The 14,909-nt window shown below is 48.0% G+C and overlaps 1 protein-coding gene across 2 annotated transcripts; it reads left to right on the forward strand.

Moving 5' to 3' along the window:
• The first annotated feature begins 203 nt into the window (after window positions 1–203).
• BORA (BORA aurora kinase A activator) lies at window positions 204–12,475 on the forward strand. Of its 2 annotated transcripts, none has more exons than XM_078599678.1 (12): window positions 204–290; window positions 2,204–2,384; window positions 3,100–3,206; window positions 3,704–3,749; window positions 4,282–4,366; window positions 5,597–5,662; window positions 6,168–6,224; window positions 6,657–6,877; window positions 7,902–8,022; window positions 8,971–9,827; window positions 11,610–11,663; window positions 12,175–12,475. In XM_078599678.1, the coding sequence occupies exons 1-12, from the start codon at window positions 232–234 to the stop codon at window positions 12,247–12,249; spliced, it is 1,929 nt and encodes a 642-aa protein (XP_078455804.1). In that variant the 5' UTR covers window positions 204–231; the 3' UTR covers window positions 12,250–12,475. The 2 variants fall into 2 exon arrangements, with proteins under 2 accessions (XP_078455804.1, XP_078455805.1); XM_078599679.1 differs by having other exon boundaries at window positions 244–300.
• Window positions 12,476–14,909: the final 2,434 nt, after the last annotated feature.

The following is a 14,909-nucleotide window of genomic DNA, read 5'->3' on the forward strand; positions in this document are numbered from 1 at the left end:
CGGCTGATTGGCAGGGGCGCTCGTCACGTGGGGGGCGGGGCTCTGTTGTCGGGCATCTGTTGGTGACGTCACTCGGCGTGGGTCCTCGTTAAATTTTGTATCCGCGCCGCTGATTGGCCCAATGTAATACGTGGGCGGGGCGAGTGCTGTGATTGGCTGTGGCTTGGGGTTTGTGGGCGTGGCGAGCGCTGTGATTGGCTGGGGCTGGGCGGGTGACCCGGCGTTGTTTGAATGCGGGAAGCGACGCGACAGCTGCGCGTCTTTGTAACGAAGCGGGGGCTGAGAGATGGGTGAGTGGGGGTGAGTGGGTGAGTGGGTGAGTGTGTGGGGGTGAGTGGGTGAGTGTGTGGGGGTGAGTGTGTGGGGGTGAGTGAGTGTGGGGGTGAGTGGTGAGTGGGGGTGAGTGGTGAGTGGGGGTGAGTCGGTGTGGGGTGGTGAGTGTGTGTGGGGGTGAGTGTGTGTGTGTGAGTGGGGGTGAGTGTGTGTGGGGGTGAGTGTGTGTGTGAGTGGGGGTGAGTGTGTGGGGGTGAGTGTGTGTGGGGGTGATTGAGGAGTGGAGAGTGTCGGGTGGAGTGATGATTGGGTGAGTGTGGAAGTGAAGTGGTGAGTGAGGGGATGATTGAGGGAGTGAGTGAAGGGTGGAGTGGTGAGTGAAGGGTGGAGTGGTGAGTGAGGTGGGTGAATTAGTGAGGGGGTGGAATGTTGAGTGAGGGTATTTGTGTACGTTTTTTTTTATTTATAGTGTATAGTAGTGTGTAGTGTACAGTGTAAGGCGGTGTACAGTATAGCGTATGTTGCTGTAGTAAATAATGTCGTGTATATAGTGTGAGGTTGAGGTGGACGTGAGTAGGGGTGAGTAGGTGGTGAGGTGAGGCTGAGGTGAGTGAGGCGGCTTTGCACCTCCCAGGGCCCCCCCCCCCCATGGGCTGTGAGGCGCTGCAGTGCGCCATGCAGAGCGCTTAATTTGGGTATCGGTACAGATTATTATAAAACAAATTCATCCGAAATTCCCCCACAATATCTCATTTAACAACGTTTCAGGTCACTTTAGTATGCCTCTGTATCCTCTTTCGGGCCACATCTGTTTCATGCCCTGCAGAGGGTGTATCAACATGTCAATCGAAACTGCCTCTTCTTCTAGGAGCTGTAACCTGCTGAATGAATGAACAAAGCGACCACCCGGTCGCTGCGCGGATTGCGTGTGGGCGGTGTGTCGCCTTGCTGCTGCCTTTGTATTGTGACCTTCCTGTGGCCCTCTGAGCCCCAACCAGCCACCTCGGCAGCGCAGTCGGTGTGTGTCTGAGGTGTGTGTGGCTGTGTGCCATGGCGGGTGTGGAGCTCCAGTGAGACCCGCCACCCCGGCAGGCGAGAGCGCCAGGCTCACGGTCGTCTGGGTTCCACTTCAGGGGCTCGTGCTCAGAGCCAGCCGCATCTGTCGCCGATATTAGCGACATGCTTCTCTTTAGCCCATCAGCCAATTGGCTTACATCCAGACGCAATATTCAGAAACAATTGTCGTGTTTGTTAAATCAGAATCTTTATTTAAAGCGCTGAGAGCGTAAAGGGCGCTCTTTCAAAAACATTAATTTTAGGCACAGATACAGAGCCCCCGATTAGCACGTTTGGTGACATGGCGCGAAAGAAGTTCAACATACATATAGAACAGTTACACCACATATATCGTGGACTGTTCGGCCCAGCTTGGCTCGTGTATGCTCCTGGACGGCTTTGTTACCGAGGACAATTACCAGCAACTCCGGTTACAAAGAAACAGACGTAAAGCTGCTCACACAGATGATAATGAGGTCGGAACGTCTCGCAGCGTTTTACATTCGATCTCAACCTTTTGAAAGGGCACTTTTAGTGGCAACTGTTCCTCTGTGACTCAAGAGGACTCGGCACCTGACCTGCAAGTGGGCATTAGTCTTCTAGTAGGGGGCGATTATTGCTGCTGTATGTTATCCCAAGTGAATAATTTGCGGGTAATTTTTAAAATTTGCAGCATGATACTGATGCACAATAATCTACTCTTCTTGAATAACATCTTGGGATCTTTCATTTGAAATGTGAAGTAGACGGAGTAGCCACTGCAGTCGGACTTGTGAACGAGCGGTGAACTCCTCGCCACCCTTGACAGCCGTGTCTGTCGTACGGTTGTGCCACGGCGGCTCATTGCTGGGACTGCTCGTCTCTATTCCCACAGAATGGAGAGTCCTCAGTCGAGCAGAGACGTGTGTGGCAGTGCGGCTGCCGGAGCTGGTGATGATCTGCTCGAGACGGTTGTCAACCCATTTGAGTTCCCGGGGTTTCTCGCTAATCATGCGCTCAGTCCAAATACGTGCACCTTCAAAATCAGCACTCCATCAACCAACTCTGCAAAAAAGGTTTGGATATACACACACGGTGGAATTCGGTGGAAACCCTTGCACAACAGGGTAGAGAACACTCAAACTCCACAAGGAAAGGCGCCCAAGTCGGGAATCGACCCCAGGCCCTTGCTGTGAGGCACCAGTGTTATGACTGCGCCACCCAGAAAAACACGTTTTTTTCTGTTGCATATTTAAAAGCTGTCACTCTTTTTCCTCATTGCTAGAGGATACGGAGCAAACTTTACTTTTGTCAATTTAATTCAAAATGCAGTCTATCCTTGTTTTAAAGTGCCATGAAAAAATAACATTGCCCTACTTGCACTTAAGCATCTTAAAAACTTGATAATGCCCAGATGATATTGTAACTTAATGTAACGTGTCACATTGTGTGACTACTGGCAGATTGGTGGTTACTTGTTTGCGTGCGGGTGTGTGTAGACACCACACTGTCACAAACCCGGCTATGACCCAGGTTCGATTACAGCTCACGGCCAACACCAGTGGACGAATATTTGAACTGGCTCTGGGCCTCCCCTAGGTCGACTCAGCCTCAAATTAGTACTTGGTGTGGTGTGTAAACATCGTCACTTGGGAGACAAAGGCAGTTGGGCATAGTGCTGGCCACCCACGCTCTCGTTTACCGTGCCAACCTTCATAGGTGCTTGCTAAAAGCACTTGCCACAACAGTCTGTTAATGCTATATCGGGTATCTTTGTTTTTGTCTTCGTAGACACCGGCACGATTTCGATGGTCCATAGACCAAATGGCCAATCTTAAACCAGCTGACATCCATCCTGAGGAAATACAACGACAAGCTCTGTACCTAAGCACGGTCAGGTGGGTATTGCCGTGCACTTTTGTTGCTGTGTGCTTCTTGGAAAATGTCCATGCACGGTCGTGTAATTGGGTTATCACGTTTATTGTTTAATTGTGAAATTCCTGTTCACTATGGGGTGACGTTCTGTAAATCTAAATGAAAGTTACCGTAAAACCCTGGCTAGCTGGATCCGCACTGAGCTGGATCAGTCCTGCAGGTAGACTGAATACATGTGGACGGACGCGGTGCGAGGCTGCATTGCACGCACGGCGGTGTGCCGTGCATTCTGTAGCTCCCTGTCGCTCGCTATGGCCCTGTCTCTCTATGGCACTCTGTGTTTCTGTCTCTGTGGCCCTATCTGGATATTCCTTGATCTCTATGGCCCCTACTCTTTGGCTCTGACATCATTCCTGTCTCTACATGGCCCGGTTGTCTTGGTTTCTTTAATTTCCTTGTTGTGTCAATTGCTTTCTGACATGATGTGTACTGAATTATAATTTGTTTTTCATGTATTCAGCTTGGATCAAGAACTTGAAGAAAAAACCCAGCTGGAAATTGAGCAGGTTTGTATAATTGTGCATTGTATGCACTTCCCATGCTATGAAACCTGTTGTATCCACACGTGCTGTTAGCGCTCTATCTCTCTAGTTACATTTTTCTTCTTTACGCGCTAGTCCATCTCCAGTCTCACCCCTCACCTATCACTGTGCTACTTGCGTTGGGCTCTGTTTAAGCCTGCGGAATTTCCTCAGTGGTCAATAACATGCAACTCATTTATGTTTGTTCCATATAAGTGCGTTCCTCTTTCAGTCTCGGAGTGCTTTTCCATTTCTCCATGCTGCTTTATGCAATCTTTAGCTTTTTTCTATTTTCTTATTGAATGTCCACGTTACGATTGATGCCATAGCTGGCAGTGTGCATCGATTGAGAAATGTGGAAGTATGACATATTTTACTCAAAATGTTATCACACTTATGAGTAGAAATTGTTATGTTGTTATTTATTGGTGTTTACGATGATGAGTGGTTGGTTTCCTGGTGCCATGCGAGACATGTTTGTGGAAATGCCATGAACAGGCGACGTGTGCTCGTGTAGTTTTTCTCCAGAGGAACAATCGTCCCATCGCCATGGACGCAGAGTGACAACAAACCGCCAGCACGCAAGCAATACGCAAACTCACGTGAGGCAGTAGCACACACCACACCGCTCGGCGCCTTCTCCTACACCAGTCTCTGCAAAGCTCGACCATCACATTTTCTTTTGTGCTGTGCCTTAGCGGCAGGTCCTTGGCTGACATCGTCCCCATCCCCCTCTGCCCTCTGACCTTCACTTAATTTCTACAAACGGCCCCTTCACCTTCTCCAGCGTCCCAATCCTTGGCCTTCCTCTCGTTCTCAATGACCGCGTTTCCGCCCACACATCTCTGCGCCATAGTCTGTTTTGAGCTATCGCATTACAACACATTAGGGAGAGCACACTGTTGGTTTAGAACTGTTTAAAACAACAATGTTAAATCTTTTGTTTTCAATAACCTGCGAACCCATTTCAAAAAAAGCCAACAGCTGTTGTCAATATGTTGAATGTTTACAGTTGACATTTTCAAACTCCATCCGTATCATCACCATTATTATAATATGTATTTTGTTGAGGTGAGGTGGAGAGAATTATGCCATGGGGTAATGGTTGACTCAGCAGTATAAATAACGGTGCAGATTTCTTAAATCCACCTGACCGCCTCAGTCCACCCAGTAGTATACATTTGTGCACCACGGTCCATCGGCAGGTCGCGTGCAGAGGAGTAAAGTGTGGGTACTCTCTTCTCTCACAGGATTTGTGGCCAGCATAGAAGGAGTAAGGCCAAATACCCTGTAGAGGGGCTCTCTATAGCTCCCTCTAGTGGAGGCCCTTCCGCCAGTACTGGCATGTCAGCAAGCAGATGCAATACTGCACCGTTAACTTTTTATATTCTCTATTCAGTTTTCAGAAAATCTATTGCAACATTGCTGTCTGACAGAGAAATTGGAGAGTCACCTGTGTTGTTACTGTGCTGCCATTTTCCATATCCTCTTTACTTTTCAACCGATTATGTAAAACTTGAAACTTTGAATAATGTTTTCGTGTTTAGAGGCCCCTCATAATGTGAGGCCCTAAGCTGTAGCTTACTTGGTGTATGCCTAAATCTTGTCCTGGGCCTCTCCCACTGCAACCTCCTCCGCCCAGTCTTAATTCCTCATCGTCGCCCACCATGCCCGGATGTTTCCATTGCTATTCCTGTCGTTTCGGAGTGTTATCTGCTTATTTTTTTTACTTGGAGTCTTCACATCGATGCTCACGGTTATGTTGTGTTAAGATTTACGTGTCACCGAATTTGTACGCGTTTGGTTTATGATGGCGTGTTTCTTTCTCAAAGCCATGGATCCGCTGAAGGAGTCACCTACCGCAAAATCCTCAACAAACCTTAGCAAAACATGCGACGGTAATGCACACAAACGCACACGCAAGCTCAAACACAGTGACGTGCCTCTTGGCCATCACTCTCTTGGCTAAAAGTCAAAGTGATTTCTTGCTCAAATGAGCAAATGAGTGCACATCTCCTTTTTACAGTCCAGAGCCAGTGGTGGAAATTCCCTGTTCTTATGGCGAGGGCGAGTCTATCCATAGGCCAACCACTGTTGACTCCCAGAAAAGTTGTATCTATTTTATCGACCCTCACAGGTATGATGGGCTGAATCAACCTCCAATCAGGATTTGAACTCAGAATCTTGCGATTGTGATCCGCTCCTTTGCACAGCCGCTAAGCCACTGGGTCGCATTATCTCATAACCGTTCATATATTCAGTGAGCTGTGATTGAGAGCTCAGCCATAATCTAAAAAAATGTTGCGGCTGTCCTTAGGAGTGTTTTTATTTATCTTATTACGTCGTGAATGAATGAGTGTGTTTGTAGTGCTAATAACTTTGTTTGAAACTGTGTGTGTGTAGTGGCATGCCAAACATCAATTTCCCTGCCAGTGGGGTTTGACCTGGAAGCGCTGTTGGGTGAGTGGACGCACGCACGCATCACAAGCACGCACATAGCTACTGCAGTGAACTGCGAGGTCTTATATTAATAATGTTCTTTATTATGTATTTGTGTTAATTTACACATGCCGAGCACAGGCCAAAGGGTCCAATAAGCCCAAGAGGCTAGTAACAAATGGCATCGTTCAAGTTGTAATAGATAATAGTGAACACGTTTATCGACATTAGGAATGTTATAAGAACGGTGTGGTGTTTGAGTGGTGAGCGAGTGAGTGGGTCAATGAGTGTCAATGAATGAGCCTGTGGATGAGTGCGCGAGTGTATTGTTGTGGGGGGCGGTAGTGTAGTGGTAAGCGCGTTGTGCTACGATGCTGGCGACCCGAGTTCGATTCCCGCTCGGGGCCAACGCAGGTCAATGTCAACAAGAATCTGTTGTGTATTTGTGTGCAGTGGACTTTCGGCGCCGTGAGGACAGCGTTTGTAGTGATGGCAGTGGACTCTCCCTGCGGAGGAAGCTCTTTGTGGACAATTCAGAAGAAAACTCATGCGACAGTTCAGCCCAGTCTGTCTACACCCCGCCGCACTCTCAAACAAACCGCTGGAGCTCCTCTCCATCAGCTATAGAGCAAACAAAGGATCGTTCATCTGAACAGGGGACTACACACAGCACGGTATGTGATTTCATAATCAGCATCTTTATTTAGACTGGAAAAGGAATCCGATGAGCTATGAAAATTTTTTCCACACATGTCCAGAAATTGTGTCTGTGTCTATATATCTGGATGGCTTCATGAACGAATTTTTGTTGATAGCCAGTGGGCTTGTAAAGTACCTTCGTCTTAGATAAATCAATTTCGTATGAGCCCACCTCATTATAACAATGATCAGCCTTGGCCGAGGTATTGGTCCTACCATGTTTCAGATCTGATTTATGTTCACGAACACGGTCCAAGACATGTCACTTAGTTTCCCATCCGTATACGTAGTTTTCCTGTAGACATTGTGTCCCATTGAGCCATCTGGTATCTGTTCAATTAAAACATCCAAAAATGGTAACTTGCCATCCTTTTCCACCTCCATGGTGAATTTGATGGCTGGGTGTATGGAATTGGTGTGGTTGAGGAATTGGTTCAGAGCTTGTCAGCCATGTGGCCAGATGACGAACGTGTCATCTACGTACCTCTTCCACAAGGACGGACGTAGATTGGATGCCTGGATGGCATCTGTCTCAAATTTTTCCATGAAAACATTGGCTACAACTGGAGATAATGGAGAACCCATTGGGGTACCTTCAACTTGTTGTAGAATGTTCCATTCCAGGTGAAGTAAGTGTTGGTGAGGCAGTGTCTCACCAGGGCCGGTACATCAGCATTCAGTCCTTGTTGGACCAAATCTTCAATGATTGCAATGGTGTCAATCACAGGAACTTTGCTAAACAAAGAGACCATATCGAAACTAACGAGCAAATCACCTGGAGATGGTGAGATGTGGTGTGTAGAAAACCACCACTGGGAAGACAAAGGAGGGCGGGTGGGCAAGTCAAGTTTTCTTTGTTTACACACACGTGGTGTTGCCATTCAGGCACAAATCTGCCACTCAAAGGGCCATCGTCAACATTATAACTGAAACTCAACATAACATTTGAAAGATTCTTAACAACGATAAAAAAATAATACAAGGGCTTTTGCATTTCAGAAACAGCTTTCATCGAGCCCCATCCAGGCCAGCGACGCCCCACGGTGCGTGTGCACGCCAGACTCGCCTGGCGCTAGGAATGGAGAGGCCTCCAGCCTCCCCTCTCCCATTCGCATCCACGGTACCGGCACAGCTCTTCAACACCCCACACAGTTTTATAGCCATTGACGTGACCCAGTGGTAGTGCGTTCGCCTCTGATGGCAGAGGTTTGTGGTTCGAATCCGACAACCCGCCCTGGATTATACCGTGAGTGTATGGATATACATGTAATGTATAGCTAGTCCCTGCTTAACCCTGAGGGGTTGCTTTCCTGAAAATTGCCGCGTTAAGCGGGAGTCATTTTCCCTTAATAATGGTAAAGGTGGGGATGCTGTCCCTTTCCGTAATTTTATATAGTATTTTCTGTAAATATGTTAGGTGTGACAGTAATTAAAATCAATAAAAAGTGTGTGAGAGATGTGGCAAGTGAAGAAGATGAGGGAGTCAGATGATGCTCCACACAAAGATGCCGGAACAAAGACTGAGGAAGAGGCAGGCATGCCGTGTATCACAGCACCCATCACTCCTACAGCACCACTCCTACAGCACCACTCCTACAGTACCACTCCTATAGTATCACTCCTACAGCACCACTCCTACAGTACCACTCCTACAGTACCACTCCTATAGTATCACTCCTACAGCACCACTCCTACAGTATCAGTGCTACAGTACCACTCCTACAGTATCACTGCTACAGTACCACTCCTACAGTATCAGTGCTACAGTACCAACATCACCGAACAATGCTGCCAACACCCACGCTGCTCAGAAAAGTAGTCCGTCACGCTCTAGACTCCTTGCGTTATAGCAGCGTGCTCCGCGTTATGCTAAAAATGTTCTGTAAAAGAACCGCGTGGAAGCGAAAACGCGTAGTGTGAACGCGCACTTAACGTTGTAAAACGGCGATAATCGGGATCATAATAATACATCTGACCGTTTATTATAGTTAAATGCTTTTCATCAAATTCATGCCGAGAGACGAAACGTGACGTGTGTTTTCTTTCCCCGCAACCTTCTTGTTTTTAGAGGAAATGGCAGCTGCTCTATCTCCCTTTGAGGAGAAGTGGACTCACCATCTCTCGCCATCACCTACAAATTCTCGCCTTGACAACCCCCACTGGAACGCTCCAACTTCCCAAATTGTCACCAAGTACCCTTCTTTACAAAAACCAGAATGGACCAGTCCAGAACCTCTCCAGCAGACACAACAGTGGGACAGTCCATCTTCGCCACGCTCACAGTCTCCTCCTCTTGCCACTGCGGCATGTCCTCAGATGTTGGAAATTATCTCGCCTATTGCTTCAGTAAAATTGCTAAAATTGTCGAGTGAGCATGTCACTGATGATGCCGGGGACAATGAAGCTCACGGGCTTAAAGATTTGAGCTTTTCAACAATAAATGTTCACAAGAGCAATGGAGATCCATTCTCTTCCCAGAAGTACGCGTGTGCGGATTTCTCTCAAGGAAACAGAACTGGAAATGTGCAAGAAGCTGAATTCAGCATAGAAGCACAACTGACCGGAGAGCTGAAGTTGCCTGAAATAATGAGCAGCACGTACAACGCCGGGACACACTTACTGGATGTTGCTTCCAACGCTTCCGGAGCACGCTTTGAAAACGAACCGGAACTAAAAAAAAAAGTAAAATCTTGTCCGCTGACTGAAACCGATGACTTGGGCTGCAATGGAGGACGTTGTAACGATGGCAGGGCTCCACTGCTGTGGGATTTGAGCACCCGGAAAAGGTTGTGCGACGATGATGACGATGCTTTTGGCGTCCCCATGGAGGTGACCGGAGCGGACGACTGGCCACCACCTCCGAGTGCCGCCAGGGCGCTTGTGCTCCTCCAACCCCAGGCTGAGAGCAGTTGTCTTCCCAACGAGGTGGTACCTCAACGCAAAACATCCACACGGTTGACTTTAACCACCGGCGTCGCATTATCGTTGAGAATTGTGTGCGAGGCGGCAGGGTGTTGCTGCAGTGGCGACGCTTGTTCCTCACAGCAGGGGAAGCGTCTCTGGTAGCCTCCAATAACCGCTATGAATTGTCACACTTCACCTCTCATGCAACTTCACTGTCTCCTATTCTTTGGTTCTTTCGGTAAAGTCATGTAGATAGAAAATAATAAGGTAAAAAAAAACACGACGTTTCGATCGCAACACAAGCGATCATCCTCGGGTAAAGAAATACAGCCGGCGGACCGTTGAGAGAAATATAGCGAGAGAGCTGCTTGAGCCAAATGCAGAGCCGCAAGATTATATATGCTTGGAGGAGGCGGGCTAGAGATGGAATTTGCAAGTAAATGCAAGATCGCAGAGCTAGGAATACCTCGGCTAATTATGTCTATTCACCACAACACTTGTGGTCAGAATACAAACAGAAATAAGGCGATCAGTATTACCTCGGTGTCGCGGCATCTCCTCAGAGAAGTGAGCGGCTCGATCAGATGAGCCCTCCTGTCTCGGAGTCTGTTAACAGATCTAATGGTTGTGTGGAAACCCTCCTCGTAGAGGCGGTTAAATCTTGACTGTCTCTGGTGTACTGCCGTCTTTTCAAATACCTTACTCATCATTAATCTCTCCCCATGGCTTTGCCATAGAGAAAGAATTGCTGCAAATTACTCAACTGGGATCACATGTAGCACCACTTCTGCCTTGCGTGCTGCCAGCACCACAGTCGTACGTTTGTCCAGTATCTGGCACGTAGTGGTGGTGTGGCCCGGTCTGTAGCCCTGGCGAGGTCCTTCAGGGTGCACGGCTCCTCCAGGAGCCGACAGGACAGTCGATGTTCCACGATCCGTGTCTCACCGCAGTGTTGCTAGAGTAGCCCCACTCCCGCACGTTGACTCTTGATCTGTCCACTCCTGTTCAAAGCCCATTAAAACATATCCACGTTGAGCCGATCTTTCTCTGTGCCGGCAGAGAGGTGTTGGGCAGCATTATGGCGTCCGTAGTCATTATGTATCCTGTTGTGTTCATATTTCCAGTCGTGTGCAGCCAGGGGTAATTTTTTAAGCAGATCTGTTGTGGCTAGGAAGCACACTTCCCTCAATTCAGGCAGCTTACAGCTGCAGTGTGGCCACCTAGCGGATGTCTAACGTCCTCAGTCCCGTCTTGACCATTCCATGTTGCTTGCGACTGCTCTGTATATCATCTGTTGGGGCTGTTCCGGCGAGCACGTACAGACCGTTCACAGGCATTGGTGTTCAGGTGTCCGGTCGTGCATTGGTAGCTGTTAAGCACAGGACATAGCTCCTCCTTTTCGTGAGGCGATCTTTTTCACGCTTTCATCTCCTCGGTGCGAATGCCAATACCAGCAGCTCGGCCATTCTCTTAAAGGGAGTTGATTCTGGAAATGAGTTCCGCCGTCGTGGATAGTGTCTCGGAATAGTTCATCTATGTAGCAGCATCACACTCTTGTGAAAACTTTGGCAAGACCCTCCTGACAAAAGAGTTTTGAGACTGAAGTTTTCCTGGATAAACAAGCATAGTAGTAATGATAATAATAAGAGTTGTTCTTATGGTAATAATTACGCAGAATGTGTAACATGCACAGTCTTTATTTGCTTCGAGAGCATGATTCAGATTGCCCAAGCTCTGTGGTCCTATATTGGGATGTTTGTCCAACTAAAACTCGAATTACCATTTGCTTTGATCTTTGTCCAGGTTGACAGTGGATACTCTACCTACCACATGACTGAGGAGGAGATTAAAGTCAAGGTAAGCACTGTGAAAGTGTTTAAGCCTGTGGATCTTTGGGTTCAACCATCTTAGGCTGTATTCACACCGAACCCTGTACAGTAAATTCCTGTTTAACGAGTAGCATTCAAACTACGCGGTTTCGTTTTAACGCGTTTTTTCTCTTACGGAATATCTTCTGCTAAACGTGCACACCATGGTATAACCCAGGGCGGGTTGCCGGAATCGAACCACGAACCTCTGCCACTGGGCCACGTCACCGGCATTCCACGTTAGGCGGGGATTTGCTGTACTCATACTTGTTGACCTAAGTGAAGACCAGAACAAGTTCGAATGCCTATCTTCGCTGGTGTTGTCCGTGGTCATGAATTGGACTTGGGTCGTAGAGCAGTGCACGGTCTCCACCGTTCCCAAGGCTGCAGTGTGCCAACCACTATTGCCCATCACCACATGCACGCATGCAGTCACTTTTCTACTGAATGTGATGTAATTCACTCCTCATGGCCCCGTTTCACTTTGTGCTTCTTGCAAGGATGTGTCCAACATGGAAGTGGACCTGTGCTGCGTGTGTGCCACTGCGGACGGCAAGAGCAATCCATGCCACTGACTGCACCGGATGCCTCGGCTACAGCACGATGCAATCCCCATCAAGATGGGCCATCAACGTTTTGCCTCGACTACTTGATTATGGTGTTATGAAATCCTGAACTTGAACACGAATCGTTTATTTGTATAAAACCACTCGCTCACTCCTGATTATTACTGCACGAGTGAAATATATTGTTGATTTTAAGTTTATTTTAAAACAATAAACATTCATTTTAAGTAACTGACCAACTTGCCCAGATTTTAATTAAGCGTATGCATAGGCACGGTTCGTTAATCTATAGTTAATGTGTTTCATTGTGGTCTAATGTTCATTGTATTTACGGTCCTGTGTGTATAGGTGCGAGGTTTAAGATATATAGATTTCCCTCGTTTCATGCTGGTTCGGTTTGTGTGATTGCACTTATTTGCGGCTTGAATCCACTCTTATGTCGCTGTGCGGTCGGACGTGGAACAAAACTGTACCGTGTGTACTGTGTGTACTGTGTGTGTGTGTACAATGCATACTGTGTGTGTGTGTACCATGTATACTGTGTGTGTGTGTACCGTGTATACTGTGTGTGTGTGGTCTGTGTGTGTGTACCGTGTATACTGTGTGTGTGTGCACCATGTGTACTGTGTGTATGTGTAATGTGTGTGTGTAGTGTGTACCATGTATACTGTGTGTGTGAGTACTGTGTGTGTACCGTGTGTGTGTGTGTACCGTGTATACTGTGTGTACTGTGTGTGTACCGTGTGTACTGTGTGTGTGTACCATGTATACTGTGTGAACTGTGTGTGTGTGTGTATCGTGTATACTGTGTGTGTGTGTACCATGTATACTGTGTGTGTGTACTGTGTGTGTGTACCATGTATACTGTGTGTGTGTACTGTGTGTGTGTACCGTGTATACTGTGTACTGTGTGTGTGAGTACCATGTGTACTGTGTGTGTGTGTACCATGTATACTGTGTGTGTGTACCGTGTATACTGTGCATACTGTGTGTGTACTGTGTGTATACTGTGCGCGTGTGTGCCGTGTGTACTGTGTGTACCATGTATACTGTGTGTGTACCGTGTATACTGTGTGTGTGTACCATGTATACTGTGTGTGTGTGTGTGTATACTGTGCGTGTGTGTGCCGTGTATATTGTGTGTGTGTACCGTGTGTACTGTGTGTGTGTACCGTGTGTACTCTGTGTGTACCGTGTGTACTATGTGTGTGTACCGTGTGTACTGTGTGTGTGTGTACCGTGTGTACTGTGTGTGTGTGTGTACTGTGTGTGTACCATGTATACTGTGTGTGTGTGTGTGTGTATACTGTGCGTGTGTGTGCCGTGTATATTGTGTGTGTGTACCGTGTGTACTGTGTGTGCGTACCGTGTGTACTCTGTGTGTGTGTGTACTGTGTGTGTGTACCGTGTGTACCGTGTGTACTGTGTGTGTGTACCGTGTGTACTGTGTGTGTACCATGTGTACTGTGTGCACCATGTGTACTGTGTGCACGACTCGGAAGTCAACCGTCTCGTGCGGTTTCGCTTTGTGCACGCTTTTTTGGAATCCATCTCCCGCATAAAGCGAAGTAAACCTGTACACGTGTCGTCGTGTTATGCATGAGTCATTTGACGCCCTGCACACCGCTGCACATGGGATGTTCCATCTCGATGGATTATACAGGTGAAATATTTTGAATGAACAACTTGTTTTGCCACTGACCTACCTATTAGCCCTCTTTCAGACGCGACCTGCTCAAGTCTCGTAATCCGCAGTCTTCTTCAATCACTCCATGTCCCCTCCCCCCTCCCCTCTCGGTGTCGGTGCTCTGCAGGGTGTGTTCTGGGTCCATTACTATTCTCTCTCGATATTTCACCCCTCGAATCTGGTATTTGCTCTTTCTGCTTGCCTCACCAGTTCTTTGTTGACGACACAAATATTTCAATATTGCACCCACGTGACCTTTCCTCTCGCATCTCCTACCTGGCTGGCATCCAATCCTGGATGGTGATTCACTTTCAATTCGTCCCAAACTTTATTCATTTACTTTCCGGCCTCTTGCTCCCCCGTTCCCACCATCTCCCTCCCTCCTGCTGCCTCTGCCCCTCAACCTTGGTGCCACTTTTGGCTCCGCTAATTTCTCCAGCCGCATCACCGCCACTGCCCGCATCTGTAGCCTTCGTCTGTCTACTCGATATCAGGACTCTGCCCTTTCATTTCACTTTATGATGCCAAACTCCTGGTGGATGCTCCGATCTTTACCAGTTTTAGATGACTGCAATTATCCTCCTTTCGGTCTCCCTGCCTACACTCTCACTCCCCTCCAACAAATAAATCTCGACCCTGACGCCTGCTGCTGCATATTAAGAGTGTGTATGTCTCCCCGTGCTCGCGTGGATTTTTCTCCGGGTCCTCCGGGTTTTCCACACGCGGTTAGAGTATGTGTCTGCTGCAATACATTTCTACATGATAAGCCACTTCACCCTTGTTATCTTGCGCAACAGGTGAGGGAGTTCGTTCTTATCGGACTTGCTCTGTTTCGTGTTGCCTTTTAGCTGCGAATGTTGTCTCGAGTCCAGCGTGACGGGGTCACGCCTGACTCCCGTGACCCCGCCACGGAGGCGGGGGAGTGGGAATTTCGCCCTCGCCGGCCGAATCGATTCCTCTTCCCGCGATCCACGACCGACCC

Source organism: Lampetra planeri, chromosome 12 (assembly GCF_965212315.1).
Source record: "Lampetra planeri chromosome 12, kcLamPlan1.2.h2, whole genome shotgun sequence".
NCBI classification, from domain to species: Eukaryota; Metazoa; Chordata; class Hyperoartia; order Petromyzontiformes; family Petromyzontidae; genus Lampetra; species Lampetra planeri.